The sequence below is a fragment of the Populus alba genome, chromosome 7, assembly GCF_005239225.2.
Source record: "Populus alba chromosome 7, ASM523922v2, whole genome shotgun sequence".
In the NCBI taxonomy this organism is placed as follows: Eukaryota; Viridiplantae; Streptophyta; class Magnoliopsida; order Malpighiales; family Salicaceae; genus Populus; species Populus alba.
Window position 1 is genome coordinate 6,179,019 of NC_133290.1, and position 25,686 is coordinate 6,204,704.

The window sequence follows — 25,686 nt, forward strand, 5'->3', positions numbered from 1 at the left end:
ATCATTAAAGAGTAGAAAAATCTAACAACATTTATACAATCATTAAATAACAAAAAAATTAAAACCAAAATTAAAAAATCCCAACAATCTATATACAATCATTAAAGAACAGAAAATTTTTAAAAATAAAAAAATTCCATTAATATTTATACAATTATTAATAACATAAAATATAAAATATATATAAAAAAATAAAACACAAAAAAGAGAAGGAAAAATAAGAATCTTACCTTAATATCCTTGTGAGTTTTCCTCAGCTTGAGAAGAGAAAATTGTTTTTGAACATTATGTTGAATAACAAGAGAAGAAGAGAAGGAAAAGATATACTTGCGCGTAAGGAGAAGAGAAAATAATGAGTTTATGAGAGATGAAAAGAGAGAAAGAGAAGGAAAAATGAAGATCTGGGAGGAGGGGAGAAGAAGTTACAGAGAAAAAGAGAAGAAGTTGAGAAAAAATGGAGGAAGAAGAAGAAATGAGAAAGAGAGAGAGGAGGGTCACTCGTCAGTTTATAAATTAAATACTACAAACGGATTTAATTGACGAATTAAAATTCATCGGTAATGTTTATATAAAAATGACACATTATTGTACTTTTTGGTTTTTTTTTTTTAATTCCTTCCTTTTCCAATATAATGTTGTTGATATATACTGATGAAATATTTTCGTTTGTGTTTATTGATAAATATTACAATGACATATTTAGTCGGAAAAATTCACCTTAATTTACCTATAGAAATATTATGTCGGTGTGTTCCTTTGTATTTATCAATTTTCTAGTAATGACTATGATTGGAGCATTGTAATGATCATTTTACAATTCTCAAGCAAAATCATTTAACTAGCAATTGGGGGCAATTTAGTATTTTCCACAGGGTCTATTTTCATTCCAGTATTAATCAAGGACAAAAAGCTCTTTTACTGTTCAAATATCATACTATTTTTTTTTTTTTTTTTTTGAAATATGAAATCTCAAACTAAATGGATCTTGTTTTAATCCGTTGAGCAAATTTCTTGGATGCAATCCACCCCTGGTTTTAGTGTACTGAATTATACTGATTGCGAAAGGAATTTGACTTGATCAATCCCTTTTCTTGGAGAAATTAAGCTCAACACGTACATCTACAGAATTGGAAATGGGAAATTCAATAATTAAAAGAACACCACTACACCACAATTCCATTGAATTGCCCTGCAAGTTCCTCAGACTAGAGGACATGCAACGAATGAACACTTTCTCTCCTTTCCAAAAGCCTAATTCGGTCCGAAAGCACACAGAACACACAAACTTTTTACTAAAAAATGAGAAACTATTATCCCTTGCCTTTCACGAAAGAAAATGATTGCAACCCATCAAAGAAAGCAAGCTGTATCCATCAAGCTAAACGGATTCTCATTCGGGTAAACCCCATTCCCATACAAATAGATAGATAAAGAAGGACCTTTATGCTCCATGTTTCCTTAATTTTCACTTTTTAAAGTGAAAAAACGCGTTGAGACACAAAACTTCTTTAGACTTTTTCAATAGGATTTTCATACATGAACCTAAACAGCAAATTAAAACAAACAGGCATACATCAACGCCCAAATTAAAGCATTAGATGACAAAACTGAAGAGAAAAGGTCAATCCAGCAGCAGCAGCACCAAGTTGATTTTCATATATTCTTACATTGGGGGAGTGAGGTCTTTTCAGATTGTGATCTTCTCTTTAAGATATCTCTAACCAAACAAAGAGAGTAGGTCGAGGGGAATCAATATTATATCAAACAAGTTGGAGCATTGATAGCGATGTTTGGTCAACTCTAGTTTGATTAATTCCCATTTAATTCCGATTAATACATTTCAGCTTGAACTTGAACTTTGCCGCACGGAACAGGCAACCACCTGTGCCCACTGCCTTAATCTCGTCTTCACCGTCTGTGGATTTTCACCTACGTACGTACAAGAAACAAGCACATCAAATTAAAAAAAAAAATCAACTTTGGTCTGCATTTAAATACAACAAAGCAATTCATTGTAAAAAAAAAAAAACCCAATATTTCTATGTTCATCTAGCCAAAAAGAAATGGCTAGATTCTTAACTTATCCTCATTTTTTGTGCTAAATTGATGCATTTTTCCAAACATAGTATATCATTAAATCAAAAACAGCTAATGAAACAGGTCTCAAGTTTGAGTCATTTGTTAAAATATAGTAAAAGTGTTCCGGTCAAATTCTATGATAAGAACATGTATGCTAATAACATATATGCTAAAAATACCTGGACCCAAAATGGTGTGAGGGCTACCTAGGGGAGACGGTGAGTCACAATCAGACGCCGTGGACGAAGACGGCGTAGCAGTGACGACAGGCTTGGATGCGGAATGATCATAGTAGTTTTTGTTAACAGCATAATAAAGTTCCAAAGCAGGAAAAGTATCAGACAAACGTTGATCCACTTCTGGAGAGTCAAACCCAAAACCTAACTCAATACAACCTTTAAGCTCATCAAGATCTTCATCAGTAACGCTTTTGCTTTTCTTTTTCTTATGGTTTCCTTTCCTCCTTAGCCATGCCTCATCCCTGTCAATATCAGGTGACCATGAATGTTGTTTGTAAAGTGGAGACGGTCCTAGTAGTCGGTGATTTTGTTGTTGTTTTCGTATGGGTGGTCGATATTCTACCTGTTCTTCTGGCGGCGATGGTGGTGGTGGTCGAGGCGGGTGGGGGTTGGGGAGCGACATGGGCACAGCCCCAGAAATGGGATGCAGCGGCGGAGGTCCTCCGACCTTGCCGGCCAGTGGTTTAGAGAGCCCTATGGCTATTGGAAATTTTTTAGACGGGGGGGCTAATGGGAAAGTTTGGTGGGTTATATGGGGATGAGGTGGTGGTGGGGCCCAGTAGGGACTCGGTTTTGGTTGGTCTATGTCATGATGAGTTGTCTTTTACTTTTTTTAAAAGTTTTGATTTTGATTTATTTTAGAAGTTTTGATCGCTTGTTTGTTTCCTGGAAGGCTAAACAATTAAATTAATTTCTGTTTGCTTCCTGGAAAAATTCATCAAGAGTAACCAGCAAGAAAATATGTCTCGATTTTCTTTTTTTGAAGGGTGCACGGATTCTTTTAAGAGTATATGTAAGCAATTATCTACCACAATTTGTACTTATGTTTCATTTATTTCCTAAGAAAAAAATTGAGAAGATAAATTATTTTTTTCCATATTTAATTATATCATAGAAAAAATATACAAAATATTATTTTATATTTGGTATTAAACCTATAATATGTTTAAAGGAAAGTTATTATGACCATGTTGTAGGTTTTTTTTTTTTACTTACTTTACAACCAATTTTTCAAATATTATATTTTTCATCCTAAACTTTAAAAGCAAGTACAATTTTATAATTTTCATCCTAAACTTTAAAAGCAAGTACAATTTTATAACTTCAGGAGTTAGAAAAAAATAACAAAAAAATATTTATTTATTTACAAAATTATCATTATATTTCATATAATAACTAAAAAGCCTTTAAGCCTAAAAACATAAAAATCCCAGTAAGATTCATTGCACTTTTTTTTTTTAGTAAAACAATTCGTTGCTTAATGTTTTAATAATTACAGAAATACCATGTAAAGATATCCAACAATTTCCTAACATGAGGTGTGGCCTTTATTTTCTAATTTCAAGACTCAAAAAATCTATCATAAAATCTAACCATAAATTTCAATCTAATCTTCTCCAGTAACATAAGAATTGGCATGCTCTTATATTTTCCAAGTAAATTATTGAACGACTTAGTCAAGTCATTAGTCATATTCTCAACTTTAATTCATGGTCAAACAAGTGCCTTGCCTAAGTCTAAGGTTTCGTTTGGGAATGCGATTGAAACCGCGTTCTCAAAAAGGTTTTTTTTTTTTGCTAAAATTTAATATGATTGGTATGTTTTGAATCGTTTTGATGTGTTGATGTAAAAATAATTTTTAAAAAATAAAAAAATATATAATTGTCATGCATTTCAACATGAAAATTTATTTAAAAAGTAACTGCTACCACATTGTCAAACATACTCTAAAGTAGGGATGCTAATCAACCAATTGATAGCTCTAGTTTTCATATCATTAATATATTTCATATAACTATAGTAATAAAGTTTTATATAAGCTTTTGATGCACTTTAAAATCTCATTTTCAATTCCAAGCCAAGAAAGCCTTTCTTCTTCAAATTGGAAGAAAATATGCTTGAACAATACCTATATGTTGCCTCTAGGAAAAACATAGCAACAACTTAGTAGACTCTATAAAGTAAATTAATAAAAGTATGAGAATACATAGAAATATAAATGCAAGTTTGAAAAAATATCAAGTTTTAATTGAAATTTTCCTTTAGCCCGTCAGACATTATGCAAAATGGCCACTAATGTATTCCATGTTTTATGGATCCATATAAAGCACATAAAAACCAGGGCAATGTTTCATTGTTTTCACACTCAAAATAACATAGGCAACAAAAAACAATTAATTATTTCCATCTAAACCCATTATCGATAACAATACACCTTTACATGAACCCTTGAGATGACATTCATCATTTCCAATAAAAGCCCTACATCTAGAAACAAAGCAGTCCTTCATCATTTTCAAACAAACATACAACATTGAAACTTTCATGGTGAATGCACAACTGGATTATAATTAGAGTCAAACTCTAAAAATACATTTAAACTCAAATTTTGTTTCTTCAATAGCTAAATATATATAGAAAGTCTTTTAAAAGACTTTTGATTTTTTTTAATAAATTATTTAGTCATTGTCTTAGATCTTTAGAGTTGCATCTGGTGTGGCTTAATCCTAAATTTATCATCCAAAATTATTTCAAGTGTTGTATTGGAGATGTTTAGGTCAGAACTAATTATTTATAACAATTTATTCACTTTCCATGTTTAATTTGAGAATTTTATACTTGTGAGTTGAATGCAACAATATTTGTTCTTCAAGACTTAATCATAAATGTCTTACTACTAGAAACGACGAAACCATATATCCTTTGATAGCAACCATCACCCATACATATAGCTCCAACCTTACATTTCTAATTAATATATCTTTTAACATGATATACATGTTTTATCTTATGCTCTCGCAAAACATCTTTAAAGCGTGTTACATTACTAAAAATTTAATATTCTTCAAACTTTATTGACCTATAAATTACAACTTTAAATCTCTTACATTTAAAATAAGTAATTGGATCCACAATCATCTTCTTTTGTTTTCTTTTCTTTCCTTTCTACTTTCCTCCTCATCCTCCTCATCACTACTATTATATTGTTAAGTGACTTGTACATCAACATCATTTTTATCACTACTTAATTATCTTTCCATTCATTATCAGAATTAGAGACACTATACCAAGTTTGACCATTAAAAAAAGCCATCTTGTAAGCTATAAATCATTTCTCTTCAACTACATTGCAATATTCAAACCCTTTTTAATTAGAAGGAATTAATCATCATCTATTTTATCATTATCATCATTAGATTCCATTTCAAATTTAGCATCAACACCAATATCAATATCAATACCCATTTTAAAACTCATTTCTTTTTCCATTTCATAACCCACTTCAACACCAATTTCAGCACTCATTTCATCCCTCATATTAGGACCAATACCAGAACATCTAACATCACTACCCACAACATCAACACCCATTTTAGTACCCTTTATAGCATCTATTTCATCATCAATAACATCTAAATCATTATTGAAATCCTCAACAAGCAGTAACGCTTTATCAATATCATCATCATATGTAGAAAAACATTTGGTTCTAAGTGGTCTGCTATCTTTAGGATCACCTAGATAACACCTCGACATTCATGTTTTTAGAGGATCAACAGTTGGATCAATATCAACATATAGTAGCAACTTATATATTTTGCTTGTAAGGTTGAGGCATCATAAAATACTTTGTTATCTTTATCATCCCTCATGAAAAAATCCATGTAAGTCTACATCAAAGACTTACTTGCATATGAATAGTATGTTTATGTAAGACATATAGTTAGAACCATAATTTGTTTTGACATATAATGAACTTCTTTGATGCATAAATATATCTAGCATTTTGTATCTTGTATAGTTTATCAGAGTTATAAATAGGTTACACATAAATAATAGCAAAAAAAAAAATGAATAATAAAAAACATTATAGCCACTGAACTATAGAGCTATAAACTCTTAAGAATTTTGATCCAAATAAGTTTTTATAATTAAATTTTACATTGTGCAAAGCATAATTCTACGATTACAGTTATATATATAGAAATAATCAAATCATACATACTTTGTCATAGAATGGTGTGTGAATTAAATCTTGGCCTGTATTATTTGGTGTTAGGAAACAAATATGCATTATTTGGTAGTAAAGAAACATATATGCACTTTGAGAACAATGTCAATTTTAATAAGAGAATACTTAAAGTTTGTGTTATTTTCCATGTCCTTTACTAGCCTCGTCAAAGTTAATGATAAGAAAATGTTAGTTTCAGGAAAATAAAAGGCATGTCCATAAATCTTGTGGTTTCTCAATTTGCCTGTAGTAGTGGCATTATATTCCATAAAATAGAGTTTAAAGATATTTGATCTCAAATACTTTGGATTTTAAGACTGCAATGATTTGAGACTTTTTATTTAGCAAGTATAATAATTAACATATCATTACTTTTGAATAATTTATCTCTTATTCTATCATAAATTCATAGATTGAATAATTTCTCGTAAGCAACATCATCAATTTTTATTATCCTAAAACTATCAACTAAATGAATCTCAAATCTTTCAATTACATGATTAACAATTTTCCATTTGATTCAAATCATATGTAAGGATTATTCAATTATTCTTATCTCTAAAAAAATTTAACTGCATTACACATTTGTCATTAACTATTAATGATTATAATTCTTGTACCATGTTTATCAATTGAGAAGGAATGAGAGTGTTATTTTGAATTTACTATGTCGAGGTTCTAAAAGAAAGATAGAGTATTATAATGGGTATTTCATCAATATACATGTTTTCATACTAAAAAGTATGGTAAGGGTAGCTAAGCATATAACAATAGAGTTTGTGTTAAGGGATCGACTTTTAATGAGTCCAAAGTTGATTATTATAGGAAGTTAGAAGATGTCATTGAATTGCAATATCATAGTGAGCAGAATAAAATCTTTTTATTCAAATGTTATTGATATGATACCATTGATAAAGGAATTAGAGTAGATTCCCATCATGGTTTGGTCGAAACTAATATAAAGGTTAGACTTTGCAACATCGATGATGTCTTTGTTTTTGTCAAATAATAACAACAAGTTTATTACACATACATTCCTTTCTTTAGAAAAGATCATTTGAGAGTTGATTGGTTATCCATAGTGAAAACCAAACCCAAGAGTAAGGTCTAAGTTATTTAGAATGGTAATGATGAAGTAACTGTAGGAGATAATATCTTTTAACTTGATAAGTTAGTTGATCCATATCGAGTTGCTATGTTTACCGACTTGGAAGAAAATTCTAATTTTCACATCATTGAGAGTACTTTTATTGATGTTGATGTTAAGGAGCTAAATAATGTTTTAAGAACCAGCGGACATACCAAAGTCGATGAAGATAATGATAGTGATGAAATCAATATAAAAGATTGCGATGATGATGAAATTGAAGAAAAAAAGATAATTTTGAGTAATCTACACAACGTGGATGTGTAATGAAATTAACTATAATGTAATATTTTTGGTCGAAATTAACTTAAATATAATGACAATTACATGAATTTATTATTACATGACAAGTAAATATTTATTTTTTGTGATTTTATTATTATACACAGAACTGATGTTATTGTACTGTGATTTTAAGTGTTTGCAGGATGGATAAAAAATAAATACAAATATAATCTAGACACATAAACTGTTTTGTATCGATGGAATCTCTAGCGGCTAATATCCATTGATTTTTTCTAGAAAGTTTTGGAACCATTCATTGATCAATGGAACTGCTCATTATGTTTATTACAAATGGAATCACCGATGGCTAATATCCTTCAGTATTTTCCCAAGAGGTTTGGAAGGGTTCATTACAAATGGAATCATTAATGACTAATATTCATTAGTATTTTCCCAAGAGATTTGGAATTGTTTATTTCTCAATAACATTGTTCATTATGTTAATTACAAATGAAATCATAGATGATTAATGTCTATCGATATTTTCCCAAAAACTTTGGAACTGTTTATTTTTCAATGGCATTGTTCATTACTATTCATTATAGATGAAATCATCGACAAACCAAAAGGTTATCCATGATATTTGAGGGGATTTCTAATTTTTTTTATTAAATTAAAATTTTCAATTAAATATTATAAATAAAATCATTGATGGACAAGTTAAAAATTATAATATTTAATTATCTATTAGTAAATTTGTTAGTACAAAAGCCCAAAATTAAAATATTAGAATCCTTAATTTTATAACAAACACCCATGTTTTCTCATATCTCTTCCTCTTCTTTGCAACATTTTTCTCTTTTTTTATCTCTTAATCTATTCTCCTTAACTTCTTCTCTTTTTTCTTTTCTCCTTTATACTTTAAAGGTAAACATCCTTCTCTTCTCCTTTCCTTTTCTTTTCTCTTTTCATCTCAGTTTTACCTTTTGTTTGCATTATGATGACGTGATTTTGTTCTTGTTTTGTTTTTTTTTTTTTTTTTTATCTTTGCAAGCAATAGTGCAAACTTCATTGAGTTGGATTAAAAAGTAAGATTTTCATTTTTCTTCTTTTTTATGGGTTTTGTTTTGCATTATATTTGTTTTTTGTGATTTTTTGTGAATTATTTTGTTGGAATATTGTTGTTGGAATTTTTTGTTGAATTTATGAATTGATTGTGATGTTTTTGTGAACTTTATTGTTGAATTATAAATCCTTAATTTATTAATTATAGGGTCTATAAGTATTTGTGAATGGAAATGTGAATTTATGTAATTATGAGTTAATTGTGGTTTAGGTGACATGATTAAGGATTTAATTGAATTTTGAGTTTATTACAATAAAAAACATATATTAGTTGTTGAATTTAAAATTATATAGTTAGTTTGTTGAATTTGAATTGAAATTTGACATTGTTCAAGTGGTTAATGTCTAAGGCTTAGGAATTGGAATGTGAGGTTCAAATTAATTATTTACCATTTTTAAAAATAAATAAACTTAAATTGAAAAGTTAGAAGCTATAGAAATTGTATAAAACCAACTGGTTTGTGGTAGCATATTATTGATGTGTATTTGCAGGTAAATAAATTTTGGGTAGTCTTTTATATAGAAGAGATACTAGCAATTTGTTTTTAAATAGGAATGGTTTATGGTATCTTAATCCTTTAATTTGTGTGGATTCCTAGGGGAAAGTCAGTAGTGCATCGTACAAATAGGATCGCTACTAGTTTTTCTAACAGTTCTTCTAACGACCATAAGTCGTTAGGTACTGATAAAGAATAGGCACCTGAGACACAGACAACCACTCTCGACACAAGCTCGTCAAGGGCGATGGATTCACGATTATATATGGAGATGAAATCTTATATGGGTAGTACATGTACTTCCCTTTATTGACCCCATGATTGCGATGAAGACCCGCTTTCTTCTCCTCGTCTTCCAGTCCCTCCTCTTCTAGCCTCTCTATTCTATATGAATTGTAATTGAATTGATAAAATTTTAAATCTCTAATAAATATTTGATTTAAATTCTTTTAATTATTTTCTACTTTGTTTAATAGATTTTTTTTAAAAAAAATATTTTCAAAATATTATTGATTACTGACGGATTAAGTCTGTTTGTATATTCTAAAGAGTTACAAATAATTATTGCTAATGCCATTGTTTAATCATCAACAGTTTAATTTTGTTGATAATATTAAAAAAATCATCAATGAAATTACACATGAATTTTTTTTTTTTTTTTTGTGATATGTTATATTCTTCGAGGGATATACCGATAAAATTAAGTACCAACAAAATTAAGCGGGTAAGTTTTTTTTGTTTGGTGTGTTTATTTCATCTGTAAATCCTTTGATGAATATTTTACCGATAGAATTATAGAAAAAAAAATACTAAAGAAAGTTTTTTTTAATGAACAGTAACCTTATGAACTCATTGGTAAAAAGCTTGCCGATGCATTCATTGTGTAACTATTGACGGAATATTCCATTCGTAAACTTATAGATTTTGTTAATGGACTTACTCACCATCTGTGCATTCCAAGAATTTGAACATCAGATTCTAATTGTTAAACGAATTACAATTTAGAAATTTCAAGTTTAACCATTGAACAAATTTCTTAACTCAATGACAATTGTTAATATTCCTTAAATTTTAGATTAATGTGCAAAATCAATTTTTATAATTAGACGCTTGCCTTAGCACATGTACATGGTGTAATTAATGAATTAATAACTACCTTTTTAAAAATTTATTGTTTGAAGAAGCTAATTAAACAACTTAAATATTGTGCTTAATTGGCGCCGGCATATTTTCACCACATCCATGCATCTTGACATCTTTCTTCTTCTTCTTCTTAAAAGAGACAATAAATGAGCAGAATAGTTGAGCCACCACATGTTTTTGGTAAATAACACATTGACCCTCCTTTGGGCACTAATGTAATTCCCAGAATCCGCCTGGCTGCTTCAAAAGGAGTGTACAGGACGCATAAGCACAATTTATAGACGGGTTTGATAATGCGGTAGTGCGGTATAAAAATATTTTTTAAAAATTTTAAATTTTTATTTTTGTTTTGAATTAGTATGTTTTTTATGTATTTAAATTATTTTGATTTGCTGATCTCAAAAATAACTTTTAAAAAATAAAAAATTATTATTAACATGCTTTTTTAAATTATAAAAACTTTAAAAAACAACAATAATTACATTTTCAACTCTGCGTTTAGAATTCAAGGTCAACAAGATGTGAAATGGGAGAGAACCTTCGAATCCTTGCCAGATATGATAGGCAATATGATTTTCGAGTACTTTCATCATAGAGACGAAGAAATTCCTGAGGGATGACTTCTTTCAATCATGTTCTCATGCGATAACGACATCCCAAATTATTAGTTTTTTTTTTTTTTTTCTAAGGTTGGTTTGGTCAGAGATGGCATGCCGTACCGAGGGAGTTTCGTGGTTTTTAGTAATTTTGCATTCGAAATTTCGAAGATCAAGGTAGGTTAACTATTGGTAGCTTACAAGAAAATATTAATGTCCTTTTTTTTTCGATTATAAAAGGTATTATCATTGGATTTGTTCAAGTGTTAATTAAAATTAAGTTTTTATTTGTTTTATGAAAAATAATTTTTTAAAAATAATTTTTAAAATTTTCTGTGTTTGAGTGTGATAAACAAAGTTAGTTAACAAAAATATTTTTCAATAAAAAAAAAATTGGTTTTGTTTGCAGAAAATTGTTTTTTTTTTTATTTTAGATAGAAAAAACTTTCTAGAAGTTGTGAAAAAATTAGAAATGTTATGTTATTTGTTGATTATATTAAATTTGATTCTCAAACTTTTGATTATTATATATTTTGTTTTGAATATTTTTTTTTTCAATCTCACCCTGTAGAATTTGATTTAATTTGATTTTTATATCAAATATGGTCTTTATTTTTATTGTTGTTATTTACTTTTCTCGTATCATTCTATTTATCAGATTTGATTCTCATTCTTTTAATTGTTATTTATTTTATTTGAAATAATTTATGAAAATGTAATTATTTTTTTAATTTCATCATTTTCCAATTTTTTTATCTGTTATATTTGATCTCCATTATTTTTATTGTTATTTATTTTATTTGAGATAATTTATGAAATTATAATTTTTTTCAATTTCATTCTCATTTAACTTTTTAATTTGTAAGATTTGTTCTTCATTGTTTCAATAACTTGAAAAAAAAACATTAATATGTTATTCTTCATCTCATTTTTTATAACATAATCAAACACTGAAAAATATTTTTTAATTTATTTTTCATAATACTACCACATCTCGAAAAATAATTCACTTTCCAGGAATTTATTTTTCAAGAAAATCACTTTCCAAAAAAAAACTAGTTTATAGAAAACAAACGGGGCCTAAATATGTGTTAGATAATACAATGTAAATTATTTTTTATAAATGTTTTTTCAATTAAAAACACAAAATTTCTTAAAACTTTTAAAATCAACATATTAAAACTATAAAAAAATATTTAAAAAATCAATTTAATATCTTTTTAAGATAAAAAAAAAACAATTGAAAAATCACATTAAAAAACAAACAGTTTCAATCGCAAAAGAAAACAAATACTCCTAAATCTTATCTCCAAGACGAAAAAGGAATAAATTCTGTAATCTTATCTCCAAGGGATTATAAATAAGTCATGTACATCGAGAGAAATGATTTCCTCTAAGTGGTGACTAAAAACTGAAAAAAAAAAAAAAAAAAAACCCTCGTAACCTTTAAACCTACTCTCATTGGATTAATGCATGATATACATCACACTAAACGCAACTAGGATGAATAGACACTTCTTGCACAAAAGATAAAATGCTTGCTGATCTCTAGACCAGAAGGATATCTTCCTAGCTTCTTATCTGAAATACACAGATTCAAGACTGTGGTGACGTGTTTTACCATGTTTGCTGCCTATGGGGATTTTATATATATATATATATATATAAACAAATATAAATGTGTTGCTGGATGACTCATTCCATGGCTGCACACATTCTGTAGGCTACTAGGGTTTTGTATACTTTACAACCGGCCTGGAGCTACAGAGTTCCTCTTGTGTGATTGGTCACATCATGCAATTGTTTAAATTAAGTTTGCAGGATGAGTGGGTTTAGTGCAGCACGTACACATACCACTAGGTTGTTTAAATCATAAGAAAAGTTAGCTCGTGACCGCGTTATGAGGTTGACGCTGCCATTTTTACGTAGAAATCGTGTTTTATGATTTTTTTAAAATTATTTTAATATATTGATATTAAAAATAATTTTAAAAAATAAAAAATTATTATTTTTATATGTTTTTAAATAAAAAATTACTTTAAAAAATAATCATTACCCATAATATTTATTTTATATATGCAGCAAGTGGCGGCTTCTTTCCTTCAGCCAAAATACAAACATTTGTTTAGCTGCAACTTGCGATCGCTCACAGAATGCTTACATAAGTGTCAAGGTCAAAATGAGTTTCTTAACTTGCAGACTTCTATTACTTGGTGCATGATAGTCGGCACATAATCAAATAATAGAACCAATGAAACTTCTTGCTTTGCTTGGATTTTAGTACATGTGAGATCCTATAAATTCCAAGGGCTTTTTTATTATTATTATTAACGTGTGTATGGACAGTTTACGTACACTTAAAATAATTTTATGAATCTTAAAATTAATAATCATATAAGTCTTTAATTATCTTGAGTTTTTATGGATTTCGAACAGGGTGACTTCTATAAAGTAAGCCTCGAGAGTCTTGGATTTTGAGTCCTAGATGTTTTTTTAGTTAAAAGAAAGAGAGAGAGAGAAAGTCTATACATGCATAACATCATTTTATTAATAGAGCAAATAGTAAAATAATTATTGAGATAGTATCAATTTTATATCTAAATTCTTTTTTTATTAATTTATATTCTCAAACTATTTTAATTTCTCAATTAAGATTTTTATTAAAATAAGTCAACAAAAAAAAATTACCTCTGAAATGATACCCTTTTCTTAAAAAATAAATACAATATGGATGAAAAACCTTAAAAAGCGGATAGAAGTCTTTAATTATAATTTTTAAAAGTTTGAAAGTAAAATTAAAATAAATAATTATTTGATGAGAAAACTAAAACTACCAATAAATTGAGAGGCGTTTTTTAGATTTACTCTTTAGCTAAGACATGTTTTGCAAAGCTGCTATGTAAATGCGCAAGTAAAATAAAGTATTGGAAAAATGCATTATAAGTACACTAACTCTTAATGTTTTCTCAATTGAGTACATAAACTTTAATTTTTCTCATTTGATCACATCAACTTTTTCAAAATAGCTAATCAAGTGTTTTTCATCCAACTTTTATCAAATGCTTCATTAAAGTACTTGATTGGCTGTTTTGATGAAAAAGTTGGTGTACTCAAATAGAAAAATTAAAGTTTATGTACTTAATTGAAACAACATCAAGTGTTGGTGTACTTATATTTCAATTATCCCAATAAAGTATTCATATTATTCTCAGAACAACAAAATTTTATTTTTGGTCAAATTGAACCTTCTATTTTAAGATCACCTATGATTGAGTGTGGTGGCAGCCATTTAATAGGCCATGCGGACGGGAGGGAGGGAGGGACTTTAGGTCAAGTTTATGGCCAAAAATAAAATAAAATGGAGGGGCTGCTTTGACCCAAAAGTAAAACTTGAGGGACTATATAAAATGATTTTTTTTTAATCAAACATGTGATTTTGTTTTTGCTCAATTTTGCAGTTCCATTAGTTGAAGAGGACAGCGGCATGAAACCAAGAGATGGAGAAAGAGTTTTTTTTTCTCCTTTCACGAGTAAATCGATAGCCAAAGGAACCAATAATTAAAACACATGAAAAAGATTTATTTATTGATCTTATTCTGAAGACCACCCGTCGTGCCCGCTTGATTTGATGGGGCTTTCATGTTTTACAAATGGGCCCTAAGGAAAAAGAAATCCACCGTGTAAGCATTATATGACGGTGATGGTGGCTGGCCCAAGTATACATCTTGTTAGAGCACCAAGAACGTGTTTTGAATGTCATTGGTCATGTGTTATTAAAAAATATAATTTTTTTACAAAATTAATTTTGTTTTATGTTATTTCATTGTTTTGATACCAAAAATATATTTAAAAAATAAAAAAAATATACTATTTAGATGTATTTTAAAATAAAAAATATTTTAAAAATAATTATTACCACAATACAAAATGCATTCTAAATATTTATAATTTCTATTTGAAAAATCTATAGCTTTTAGTTACATAATTATCTTTTTAAAATACTATAAATTATAGGTTTTTAAAAGCAACACATAGCTAAAAGAGATTTTAATCTTAATTAATGTGATAGCTATTAATTATTTTTTTGGTACAATTTAATGATATAGATCTAGAATAAAGAATTCTCATAACATCAACTATGAGAAAATACTTGATACCCTCTAGAGGAGCCTCCTAAAGTTGATTGATAATCATACTCTTTGATGTGTTCTTCGCTCAAAAATCTACACAGGAGTTGGATTCCCTACATACGTGCTTGAACTCCACCTCCCATTATGTTGTTGACATATCATGAATATCCACAACTATAAAAAAACTATAAATTATAGGTTTTTAAAAACAACACATAGCTAGAAGAGATTTTAATCTCAATTAATGTGATAGTTATTAACTGTTTTTTTTTCCTTAATACAGTTGAATGATAAAACAAAAACTAAGACCTAGAATAAAGAATTCTCATAGCATCAGCTATGAGAAAATGCTTGATGCCCTCTGGAGGAGCCTCCTAAAGTTGATTAATAATCATACTCTTTGATGTGTTCTTCGCTCAGAAATCTACACAGGAGTTGGACTCCCTACGTGTGTGCTTGAACTCCACCTCCCATTATGCTATTAACATATCATGAATATCCACAACTATAGGATGGAAGATATGTAACAAAGGGACACTTAATTTAATAAGTTTTATAATATTAAGAGAATCATAAAAACAAGAAACATTCATGTAACCTTTATCCCAAGCAATCTTTAAACCATGTATGATTGCCTGAAGCTCTCTTAACAAATTAGTTCTAATACCAGCAAAACCAAAAAAACCAACCAGTTACATTAATGTCCCTGATCAATCCGCCGTACCCTACATTCCTCGGATTGCCAAGGAAACTTCCATCCATATCCAACATGATATAATTCTCTTTTAGATGTTTCCCAGCAAACATTAATTACATGTTTTTTCCTGTAGTTCTGACACCCTAGAAACTTATCAATATCTACACTACATAGAATTATTTGTTGTGTCACCCACTAAGCCCCAACATTACTACTATAAAAACCATATTATTCCTATGCTTTCAAATCCTCCACATCCCAACTACAAATAGAGAAGTTATGTCAAAATATATAAACTTCTTGATCCATTAGAAAATTGATTTAGTAAAAAATCATCCTTGTTGGCCATGCCTAAATTTGTCTAGATATCTTGAACCATGCCACATTCACATAAACAATGAATGACATCCTCATCTACATCCAAGCGATGTGGACATATAGAGTTAGACGAGAGGTGGCAATGAAATATAGTAGAATTAATTGGCAAAGCATTATGGAAAATTTTCCAAATGAAAAGTTTCATTTTCTCGGGGACTCTTAGTTTCCAAATCCAAGATCAACAACTATTCAAATTAAATTCTTTTTCCCGAACGAGTAGCCAATGAAAGGCAAACTTAGAGCTTTAAGTACCAATAAAACACACCAAGTCTTTGTTCGTACTTTACTAATGAAAAGGAATGGCCATGATTTTTAGCTTAATATGCTCTGAAATAACTGTGGCTAAAGAATCAAAATTCCACATACCTTTGCACCATATATTCTTCACCACCATATCCCTATCCATTACATTTAGAATGTCCACTATAGATCCTAGCCTACCATATTTCAGCCATTGATAAACTAGAGAGAAACATTCCCTTTCACCCATTGATTAATAACCATCCCTAAGTTGAAAGAATGCTTTTAAAATTGATCTCCATGTAAGACATGTAAGTTGGGGAATTCCATCTAATTAGAAAAGATTCTACCTTGGGAGATATTTATGATTATAAATCTTGACCCAAAGCTTGTGTGGATTGTTAAACATATTCCAAGCTTGTTTTTCAAGTAAAGCAATGTTTAATTACCAAGCATCCCTCACCCCAATGCCTCCATATTTCTTAGGGTAAGCAAGCAAATCGTATTTCACCCATTGTATGTCACATCATGAATCTTTGTTTCCCTAAATGAAGCTTTTTATCTTCTTAATTCCAGAACAAACACGGGTGGTAGCCAATAATTCTACATAGTATAAATAAGAATAATTGACACAACTGATTAGCAAGAGAGATTCTCCCTACACGATTCAAAATCTTTTCTTTCCACGATGCTAACCTCTTGCTAATTTTTTCCAATAAGAAATTGAAATCTGCCTTTTTCATCCTCATATGAAAAACAGGAAACCCAAGATACTTGCTAAAATCCATGGCAAAATGAATCGAAGATTGTTGGGTAAAAGCTATCAACTCTAGGGGATTTAAATGAACCCATTCCTATAAGAGCTACATTAACCTTCTCTTTCAATACAAGTTTGGTAAGCTCTAAAATCCCTTCTTAAGATAATATTAGTAAGTTATTCAATTTGATAAACCTAGGCTCTACCACATCTCTAGTACATGAGTGGTCTTTGTAAGGAAATAAAGAATTTACATAGAAAGGATTGAATATGACTCAGATAACACTAGGGTTTATGAACACCAACATGTTAACACCAAACAAACTATCTAATAGGGGGTTGCCTCTGCACTACACAAGTAAGATATCATTGGAAGTAGAAGTCCTCCGCCACATAGTGAGAAGAGGGATCTATTGGAGAGTAGATGGGTAAGGATTGAATATGAAACCGGGAGTAGACTTCTTTCGAAGGTCTTCGTTTATGATTCAATGTTCTCACAATTGTGTAACTCATGGATAAACTCACTAGTGGTTAAATTTTTGAGTAAAGATATTGGGTTTAGGTTGATGACTTCACGTTTAAAAGGGATATGATAGTTATCTATAGGGGTGAGAAAAAAAAACCAGAAAATCAATTTAACCGAGAAAACAGAAAAAAATTAATCGAAAAAACCAAACCAGTAAAAAAACCGATTGAATCGGTTAAAATATTTAGGAAAATGTCCAATTTGGTTCGGTTTCCGGTTTTGGTGTGCCTGAACCGACCAACTTGAACCAAACCGAACCAGTTCGGTTTAGGAATGAAAAAAAAATCAAACGGTCCAAGTTGCGGGCCGCCTCCTCCCATTACTTTCCCTTTCAACAACCATAACAGACCATTTATTTGCTTTTCCTTTCACACAGCCACCCCCTCCCCTCAAACCCTTTCAATTTTCATTCACACTTCACAAACACAGCCCCCTCCCCCTCCCATTAATAGTAGCCCCCGCCCCTTCCCATTAACAGCTGCCTCCTTTTCACCAGTCAACAAGCTTGGGCTATTCTCAGACGACCACTCTTTGAATCTCGAAAGAAACTGCCATTTGTGTGAGGTGGCGAAACTGTTACTGCTTCCAGATCTTCTTCAATCTATTGCTTCTATCAAAGCCGATTACATTGCTCAGGTAATCTTATCATGTAATTATAGATTTAATTAATTGTTGCTTGTTGATTTTATATTGTTTCTATTTTTCTATTTTGATGTGTTAATTATTTTAAACAATGTAAAAATGAAGGTGGACGAAAGAACACAATTTGGAAAGGAAATTGGAATCATTGTTCCTGTCTCAGATTCTTAGAAGATGATCAATTGCAAATAGTATGTCCTCATTTTGGTTTTTTCAATTATATTTTTTCAATTTTCTCGATTTAATTAGTTTTTTTATTTTTTTTCTCACTCCTGACTATTATTATGATAATGCCATTGCCATCTCCAAAAACTCAGTCGTTTAAAATACATTCTCTATCTTATTCTCAAATAAAAAATTAATATTACAATTTAGTTCATGTAGTTTATTTAAATAATTAATTAGTCTTTGTATTGTTAAAATAATTAAGTTGTCTTTTAAATAGAATACCATTGACCACCCTTCATTTAATAATTTTTTTTTACGAGAATGCTTCTTCACTAATCAAATTTCCTCATCTTCTCTTTTTCTTTCTGTATTTTACAAAAAATCCAAAAAATAAATTTGATAAGAACATAGGATTGACAAAAGGATTGAGTTATAAGCAGACTTGAAATACAAAACATTATATACATATATAGTTAGCTACAATAACTACAAGGAGTAATTGTGTAATATGTTTAAATATAGGGACTAATACATAACTATGGACCAATTTCAGAGAGACCCTTGATATAGATTCCCGAGAACCCCATCAACGGTCTAGATCTAACATAAACCCCTCCTTAGACAACTCCAAGCCACTCACAGTAAAACAAAATAAAAACACCTTGACATCAAATTCGTCGTCTTTAAGATCGTCAGAGCTCTGACTAAATTCGGTGAAATTAGGGTTAGGGTTTGAGTTCGAGTTCAGATTAAAGGAATTCCAGTTCCTTCAGTTACTGAAAGATGTGGCACGAAGCAAGAAGATCAGAGAAGAAAGTACACGACATGATGGACGCAGCTCGAAAGAGAGCACAACGACGAGCCGTCTTTTTGGCCAAGAGAAGAGGCGATCCAATGCAATCCATTCAACTTATTGGCAATCGATCTCGCATGTATCGTGACGATGGTCTCTATCAAGCCACACATGACCAGCAAGGCCTGTATGTTACTTTTTTTAAAAAAAATATTGTTGCTGTAATTTGGCGATTTTTTTTTTTTGGTAATTTCGTTGTAACCATTAATTGATCATAATGAATCCTGTTGTCAATTAAAAATATTTTATTAAAATTTTTTAAATGCATAATGTTGTGTTTGAAAAATTAATATATGAAATTTGAAAAAAAAAAGAAGTGAGCTTGATGGATAGCTTAGAGCTCGTTTTTATATCAATGGTTGATTGAATTTTGATGTGTGGAATTACATTTCTGAGTGAGTTGTTGCTGTTTTTATCTTATTCTTGCATTTAGTGACATTGTTTGATCTGGACTAACCTTTTAAATTCTCAGGATACCTTGGAATGGAAAGCAGGATGTTCTTATTGACAGGTGAACTCTCTATCTCTGTTTTTATGCCTTATGTTCTTTTATTTTGCTGTAGATTCATTGTTTGTCTTAACATTTGTGATTGATGCATCTATGGTTTTTTTGTTATTTGACAGATTTGATGGCCGTGCTTTACTTGATTTTATACGGGAGTCTGGGACCCGACGGGCCCTGCAGAAATCGGAAGAAGAAGAAGAACTTGAAGAGTTTGTTAATTTTGAGCGTTATCGGGATTTAATTAAGCATCGACGTAGAGGATGTCGGTACTTTTTTTTTATTTTTTGATGATTATGTATACAATTCTTGTTTCATGAATTTTTTTTCATCAATTGCCTTCCATTTAAAAAAAAAAATCAGAAAGACCAAGGCTATCCACCTTTATGGTGTTGATTAGAGTGTCCTTGTTTCAAAATCAGTTCCACAACTTAAATTGTGTGCTGACAATTACTAATGGAGAGACTTTGCACTTACATGTTAACAGTTACTGATGATGAGGGTTTGCAGCATGTATATCAAGAGCTTGAGGCAAAGTTTACCACTCCGTTTGCTTCAGACAGGTTTATCTTCCTCTCCATGAGTTAGCACACTAATTGTAGCGAGTGTTTTGGTGAATTAAGTTCTCTTTCACTCCTCATCAGGCTATAACTAAAAATAATCTTAACAAACATGCTTGGCATAACTTGTTTAGACAAATACTCATGAGAGCATGCTTTAGATAATTTTTGAATGCTTTAGATGTGTTGGACAAATATCTCTTTATTGTGATTAATTTCAAATGAATGTGTATGTATTGATGTAAGACTTTCATTTCACTTGTGTCTCCAAGGAATCTTCTCGAAGCTAATTTCCTATAATGGTAAATTTTCATTTTTTGCTCAACCATTTTCTCCCACATCTTTGAATTCTGAGCACATTAATAGCATTTTCTCTCTCTCGCTAAACTGGGAAATGACTATTTAGCACAACCGGGGTGCTCTGCACTCAAGGAAAACATTGTTTTGATTTGTCAGTGATATGCTGAGCATGTTAAGACCTCTTAGCTGTGTTTGTTTTTTATATTTGAAATTGCTACATCGTTGATAAAATATGTTTTTCTGTCAGTGGAGGCCATGAACAGGCTACCAAAATTGTTTCCTTGATCAGATTTCAGAGGTGGCTCCCATTTTTATTTGTTGGGGTATATGTTGTGAAAAACTCGAGTTGATTTGATTTCTACAAGAAATGAGAGTTTTCTTCAATGACCCAGAAATTTTGTATCTTTGCTATTTTAATTTTACTATTATGCATCATTTTTGTTTTGCTTTGATATGCAGTTGGGTCTGATCTATTATGGTTTACTTTTTTAAAGCTTTTGGTAATTTGTTACAGTTCTATGTTAGTGATGATCTGGCTTTGTCCAACTTTTTGGTGTACCTTTTAATGCATAGCTTTGGCCATTTGTGTTCTTCTCTAGTTACAATTGTTTTTACACATGAATGCAGTAATTCTCAGACACAACAACCTCCCGCTAGCAAAGGTCCTTATTCCCAAGTTGGGTTTTCTTATGATGGGGATGGAAAAGAGGAAACACATTTTTCAGATGGTGATGACAGTGAAAGTGAAGATGAAGATGATGACGATGATGAAGATTTTAATAGCGATGACAGCAATGATGAAGGAATGGAAACAATAGCAAAAGAATTTGGAGTGAAAAGGTATGGCTGGCTTGTTTACATGGATAAAAAGGCAAAAGAAGAAGAGAAAAGACAGAAGGAAGTTATCAAAGGCGATCCTGCAATTGTAAGTTTGGCAAGACTGTCAGTTGAATTTCCTCTTGTTTCCTTGTAACAATAATCCAATTACTACATGTCCATTTGTATAAACTACTAATTTCAGAGGAAAATGAGTCGCAAGGAAAGAAGGAAAGCTTCTCAGATAGAAAGGGAAAGAGAGAGAGAAGCTGCTAGAATAACAGGAACAAGAGCGCTGCATCATGATCCCTACCGGTAGAAAATACTTACTTCTGCTTTCTCAAAACTATAAGAAATCGTTCTATTTGAAGACAACAGTAAACACATGCTATTATGTTATGATAATGATGCTTTCCTTTACTGTACAGTGAATCTAGACGAAGTCCAACTTATGAAGCTTATTCTCGCTCCAGAAGGTATATCTGATCTTTCAGAGACTGTCATTTGGAATTTCCTTTATGTTATATTAATGACGCTTCTCATTGCTCTGCATTTACAGGTCGAGATCCACATCACGCTCATATTCACCATCACATTCTAGGCGTTATACTCGTGGAGGGCATCTTGATGAAATTCACCATAGTAAATCAAGGACTCCTAAGATAGAATACATCACCGAATTTGGGGGCTCTTATGACAGGGACGAGCCAAAGCTTGGAGGATATTCTCCACCACTATCTCCTCCATCACAGGCTGATGTGCTGAACCGGTCGGAGCACTTGACCTTTAATTCTTGCAAAGATAGATTGGACAGTCTTTACTGTGCTGCAGCTTACCCATTTTGTTACCTGAAGCAAACATTGTGGTTTAGAATATATCACTCTAGGGTTATCTTCCTAACTGACAAGATGGAGTGGAAAGGAGGCTTCCTTCTGAAGCTCTTATCTTCCCTGGAACAGGCTTAATCTAAATGCTTCCAAGTTTCACACAACTATTGAAATATGGTATGTCTAATGCTTGTGATTTCCCGCAGGCCGTCATCTGGTCACATACTTGAGGCATTGCATATTGATCCTGCATCTGGTGTATCCCCTGATAATGATAAGAGCACAAAAGTATCAAAACCAGCAGTAAGGTATTGCGCATGGACTGATATTCATGATGCTCGTGAATTTTAGCTGTTATATGTAACTTAATGGACATGATGTCTAGATGGTTTCCTTTGAATATACGCCCATGCTTCTTTTCCTGGCCATTTACTTTGCTCAATTAATATGTGAATTTTTGTTTCTGATTCAATTTTCATATTTTCTCCTTTGAACAGCGCATCATCTGGATTAGCAAAATTAGCGAAGGCAAGTACTTCTGGGGGTCCTTTGAAGCAGCAACAAGGAGAGAAAAAAGAAACTCCTCAGGAGAGACTCAAAAGGATAATGAGCAAGCAGCTAAACAAACAAAGTATGACCTAAATTATATGTATTTATAGCTGTGCAGCTCAACGTTTCTCTGATATCCATCAGTGGCATTGACAATGGATGGCTTTTGCTTAAGAAACTTGATATTTTTATTATCCTCTTTGTTTGACCTGGCCTGGGGATTTTGATTTTAGGAAGGGGAACAGGTTCCTTGCACTTTCTAACTGTTATGAGTCTTTTTTTTTTTTCCGCTCATCTGCAGTAAAAAAAGATACTGCTACTGAAATGGCCAAGAAACGAGAGCAGGAGCGCCATAGGCAAGAGAAACTTGCAGAAACAAATCAATTGAGTCGATATAGACATCGCAGCCATAGCAGGAGTCGTTCTCCGCCAAGGTATTGACCATGCTTTATTTCAAGGAATTTGAGTAGCATCTTGTACATGCTTAGTCATCTTTGTGATTGTTTGAGATATTGAGTGGGAATGATCTATCTTGTGTGTATTTTTAAAAAGAGAGAATTTATCTCAATGTAGGAACATATCTTGTAAATCCATGAGTTTTGCTTGTATTTTTTCAACTGATAATCACTGTTTGACAATGGTTTAACACTCAGGACTCTGATTGTTATTGTTTTCTCTGCATTGTCTGCAACACTTTTACATCATCTTTTATTTATATTTTTGCTTTCATTATTTTTCCCCTTCTTCGAGGCTAGTCAATATCAGTTTAGTGGTCATATTGTGAGTCTGTAAAAGTATGTTCAATATCAGTTTAGACCACAAAATTGATATTTGTTAGAGGTGATGGGGATAGTTGTGTGTCGGTTTATGACAAGGTGAAATCAGCCATGATATGATATATGATCAAATGTTTTGATTTTGTGTTCTTTGCTGTGGATCAGAACATTGTTTTAAAATGAACTTGTATTTTTCTCTTTGTCCAATGATATGTATTTCTGCAGAAGACACAGGTCCAGTAGAAGTCCAAGTAGAAGCTCTCGAAGATATCATTCCCGCTCCCGCTCTCCATCCCGGTCCCGAACACGCACCCGCTCCCGCTCCCGCTCACACTCTTATTCCCGCTCACCAAGGTAATAATCATTGTTAAGTTTCTCGTTCTTTTGCTTGATATAAATCAACTTGGAGACTAACTAGAGGCCTAACGTCACAGGGTAAGAAGCCGATCAAGATACTGATGCATATTCTGTAAAGCTGGCTACTGGCATCAAGATTTATTATATGTTTATGTTTATAGTGCTATGTTCTTTCATATAGTAGTGGTTAGTAGTGGTGCTTTGCTTCGCCTTCTGTTTTGTAACCTGCAGTGATTTTCAAGGCAGAGATGAAAGAACGAGTCAGATCCATTTTTGTAATCTGGTGTGTTTAATTCTTCACGTAATTTCAATATGATAATATGCAGGAGCGTGTTTGTGCGTGTGTAATCATTCTTTAAAGCTTTGAGAGTGTCGCATGTATCACTCTCGTGCAAAAACTGATAACGCCGCCTAGACCTTGGTGTTGATACAGGAAGGCCGTTAAAAACTTCTGACCTAGAAGTATTTGATTCTTAAGAGGGAATGGATTTCCGTTAACTGTACTTAACGAGGGTCCATGGTGGACCATGTGAGTTTTGACATTCAATGCTTGCTTGGAATGCTGTGTCCATAGACGAGTAACATTCATGATTCACTTTACACAGGTCCGGCTTCTACTGGGCTTGGACGATCGAGATAGTGAGATGTGGAAAAGAAGTGGAAATAATTGAATCTGGATTGGGATTTGTTTGCTAAGGATATATGGATTTGTTTTGGGGTCAATAGAGGCAATCATGTCTAGCAGAGCCTTTGAAATATACCATTAGAGGAAGGAGCGTCCTGGATTAGACAGGAGTTAAAATCAGGTTAAAACCAACTTGCTTCTTGAGATTAGTGGGGAAGCTTTATGTCAATTATCAACGACGAAAACGGAGATGGGAAAGTCGTATCTTTGGATACTCGGTCTCAAAAAGCAAAATGGTATGTGATTTTTCATCATTAGACGTTTGTAAGGTGTAATTGTGGCCGTAATAATTTCTTTTTGTTTTTTCCCTTACTGGAGTGGCGTGGCAATTCCATCAACTCCGTAATAAAAACCATCTCCTAAAGTGCATTCTAAGCACATACTAGAGCCCGTTTCGAAATGTGGAGTATTGCACATAAAATCTAGGCTAAACCCATGATCTGCATGGTGTTTTTTCGTTAAAATAACTCCCCTGCTACAAATTCAATTAATTGAGCATCTGTATTTTTTTAATTTCAATCAGATGAATACAGCTTGTCTAGATTGAAAAGGAGACTACTGCTTCATAGAGAGGGAGGGAAGGAAGAAATGATCGATGATAATGGCTCCATTGGCTGACTCATTTTAATAAATAAATAAATAATTGTATTTGATTGAATGAAATTATGTAAATACATGTGTTTAATCGACCGAAATGGTATCATATGGTTTTTTTTTTTTTTTAATAAATCTCTGGAAACATGAGTTTAACCTAAAATCTATAGCCTTCTAAAGAGGAGGTTCAGCGTTTGTATAGCAGAAGTCCATTGTCTTTCAATTTCTAACACAACAATCAATAATCAAGAAGCAACAATGAAGGTGAA

The 25,686-nt window shown here is 31.4% G+C and overlaps 2 protein-coding genes across 3 annotated transcripts; one reads left to right on the forward strand and one right to left on the reverse strand.

Annotated features, from left to right (window-relative positions):
* Nucleotides 1-1,369: 1,369 nt before the first annotated feature.
* On the reverse strand, nt 1,370-2,813 carry LOC118047852 (uncharacterized). The gene is made up of 2 exons (XM_035057257.2): nt 2,259-2,813; nt 1,370-1,929 (listed from the first exon to the last, which is right to left on the reverse strand). Exons 1-2 carry the CDS (start codon nt 2,719-2,721, stop codon nt 1,841-1,843), a joined length of 552 nt encoding a protein of 183 aa, XP_034913148.1. The 5' UTR covers nt 2,722-2,813; the 3' UTR covers nt 1,370-1,840.
* A 16,394-nt stretch (nt 2,814-19,207) lies between these two features.
* LOC118047853 (uncharacterized) lies at nt 19,208-24,486 on the forward strand. Of its 2 annotated transcripts, none has more exons than XM_035057260.2 (13): nt 19,208-19,578; nt 19,924-19,962; nt 20,076-20,218; nt 20,441-20,516; nt 21,441-21,738; nt 21,835-21,944; nt 22,058-22,105; nt 22,189-22,398; nt 22,663-22,764; nt 22,954-23,087; nt 23,307-23,439; nt 24,016-24,135; nt 24,216-24,486. In XM_035057260.2, exons 1-13 carry the CDS (start codon nt 19,382-19,384, stop codon nt 24,238-24,240), a joined length of 1,635 nt encoding a protein of 544 aa, XP_034913151.1. In that variant the 5' UTR covers nt 19,208-19,381; the 3' UTR covers nt 24,241-24,486. The 2 variants fall into 2 exon arrangements, with proteins under 2 accessions (XP_034913151.1, XP_034913149.1); XM_035057258.2 differs by having other exon boundaries at nt 19,215-19,578; nt 24,007-24,135.
* The last annotated feature ends 1,200 nt before the right edge of the window (nt 24,487-25,686 follow it).

Excerpts from the sequence above, each read along its gene's own strand:
- LOC118047852 (XM_035057257.2), bottom strand. The coding sequence starts at position 2,721 with ATGTCGCTCCCCAACCCCCACCCGCCTCGACCACCACCACCATCGCCG. Across the intron at positions 1,930-2,258 it reads TCACACCATTTTGGGTCCAG|GTGAAAATCCACAGACGGTG; the intron begins GTATTTTTAGCA and ends GTACGTACGTAG.
- LOC118047853 (XM_035057258.2), top strand. The coding sequence starts at position 19,382 with ATGTGGCACGAAGCAAGAAGATCAGAGAAGAAAGTACACGACATGATG. Across the intron at positions 19,579-19,923 it reads ACACATGACCAGCAAGGCCT|GATACCTTGGAATGGAAAGC; the intron begins GTATGTTACTTT and ends TTAAATTCTCAG. Across the intron at positions 19,963-20,075 it reads CAGGATGTTCTTATTGACAG|ATTTGATGGCCGTGCTTTAC; the intron begins GTGAACTCTCTA and ends GTTATTTGACAG.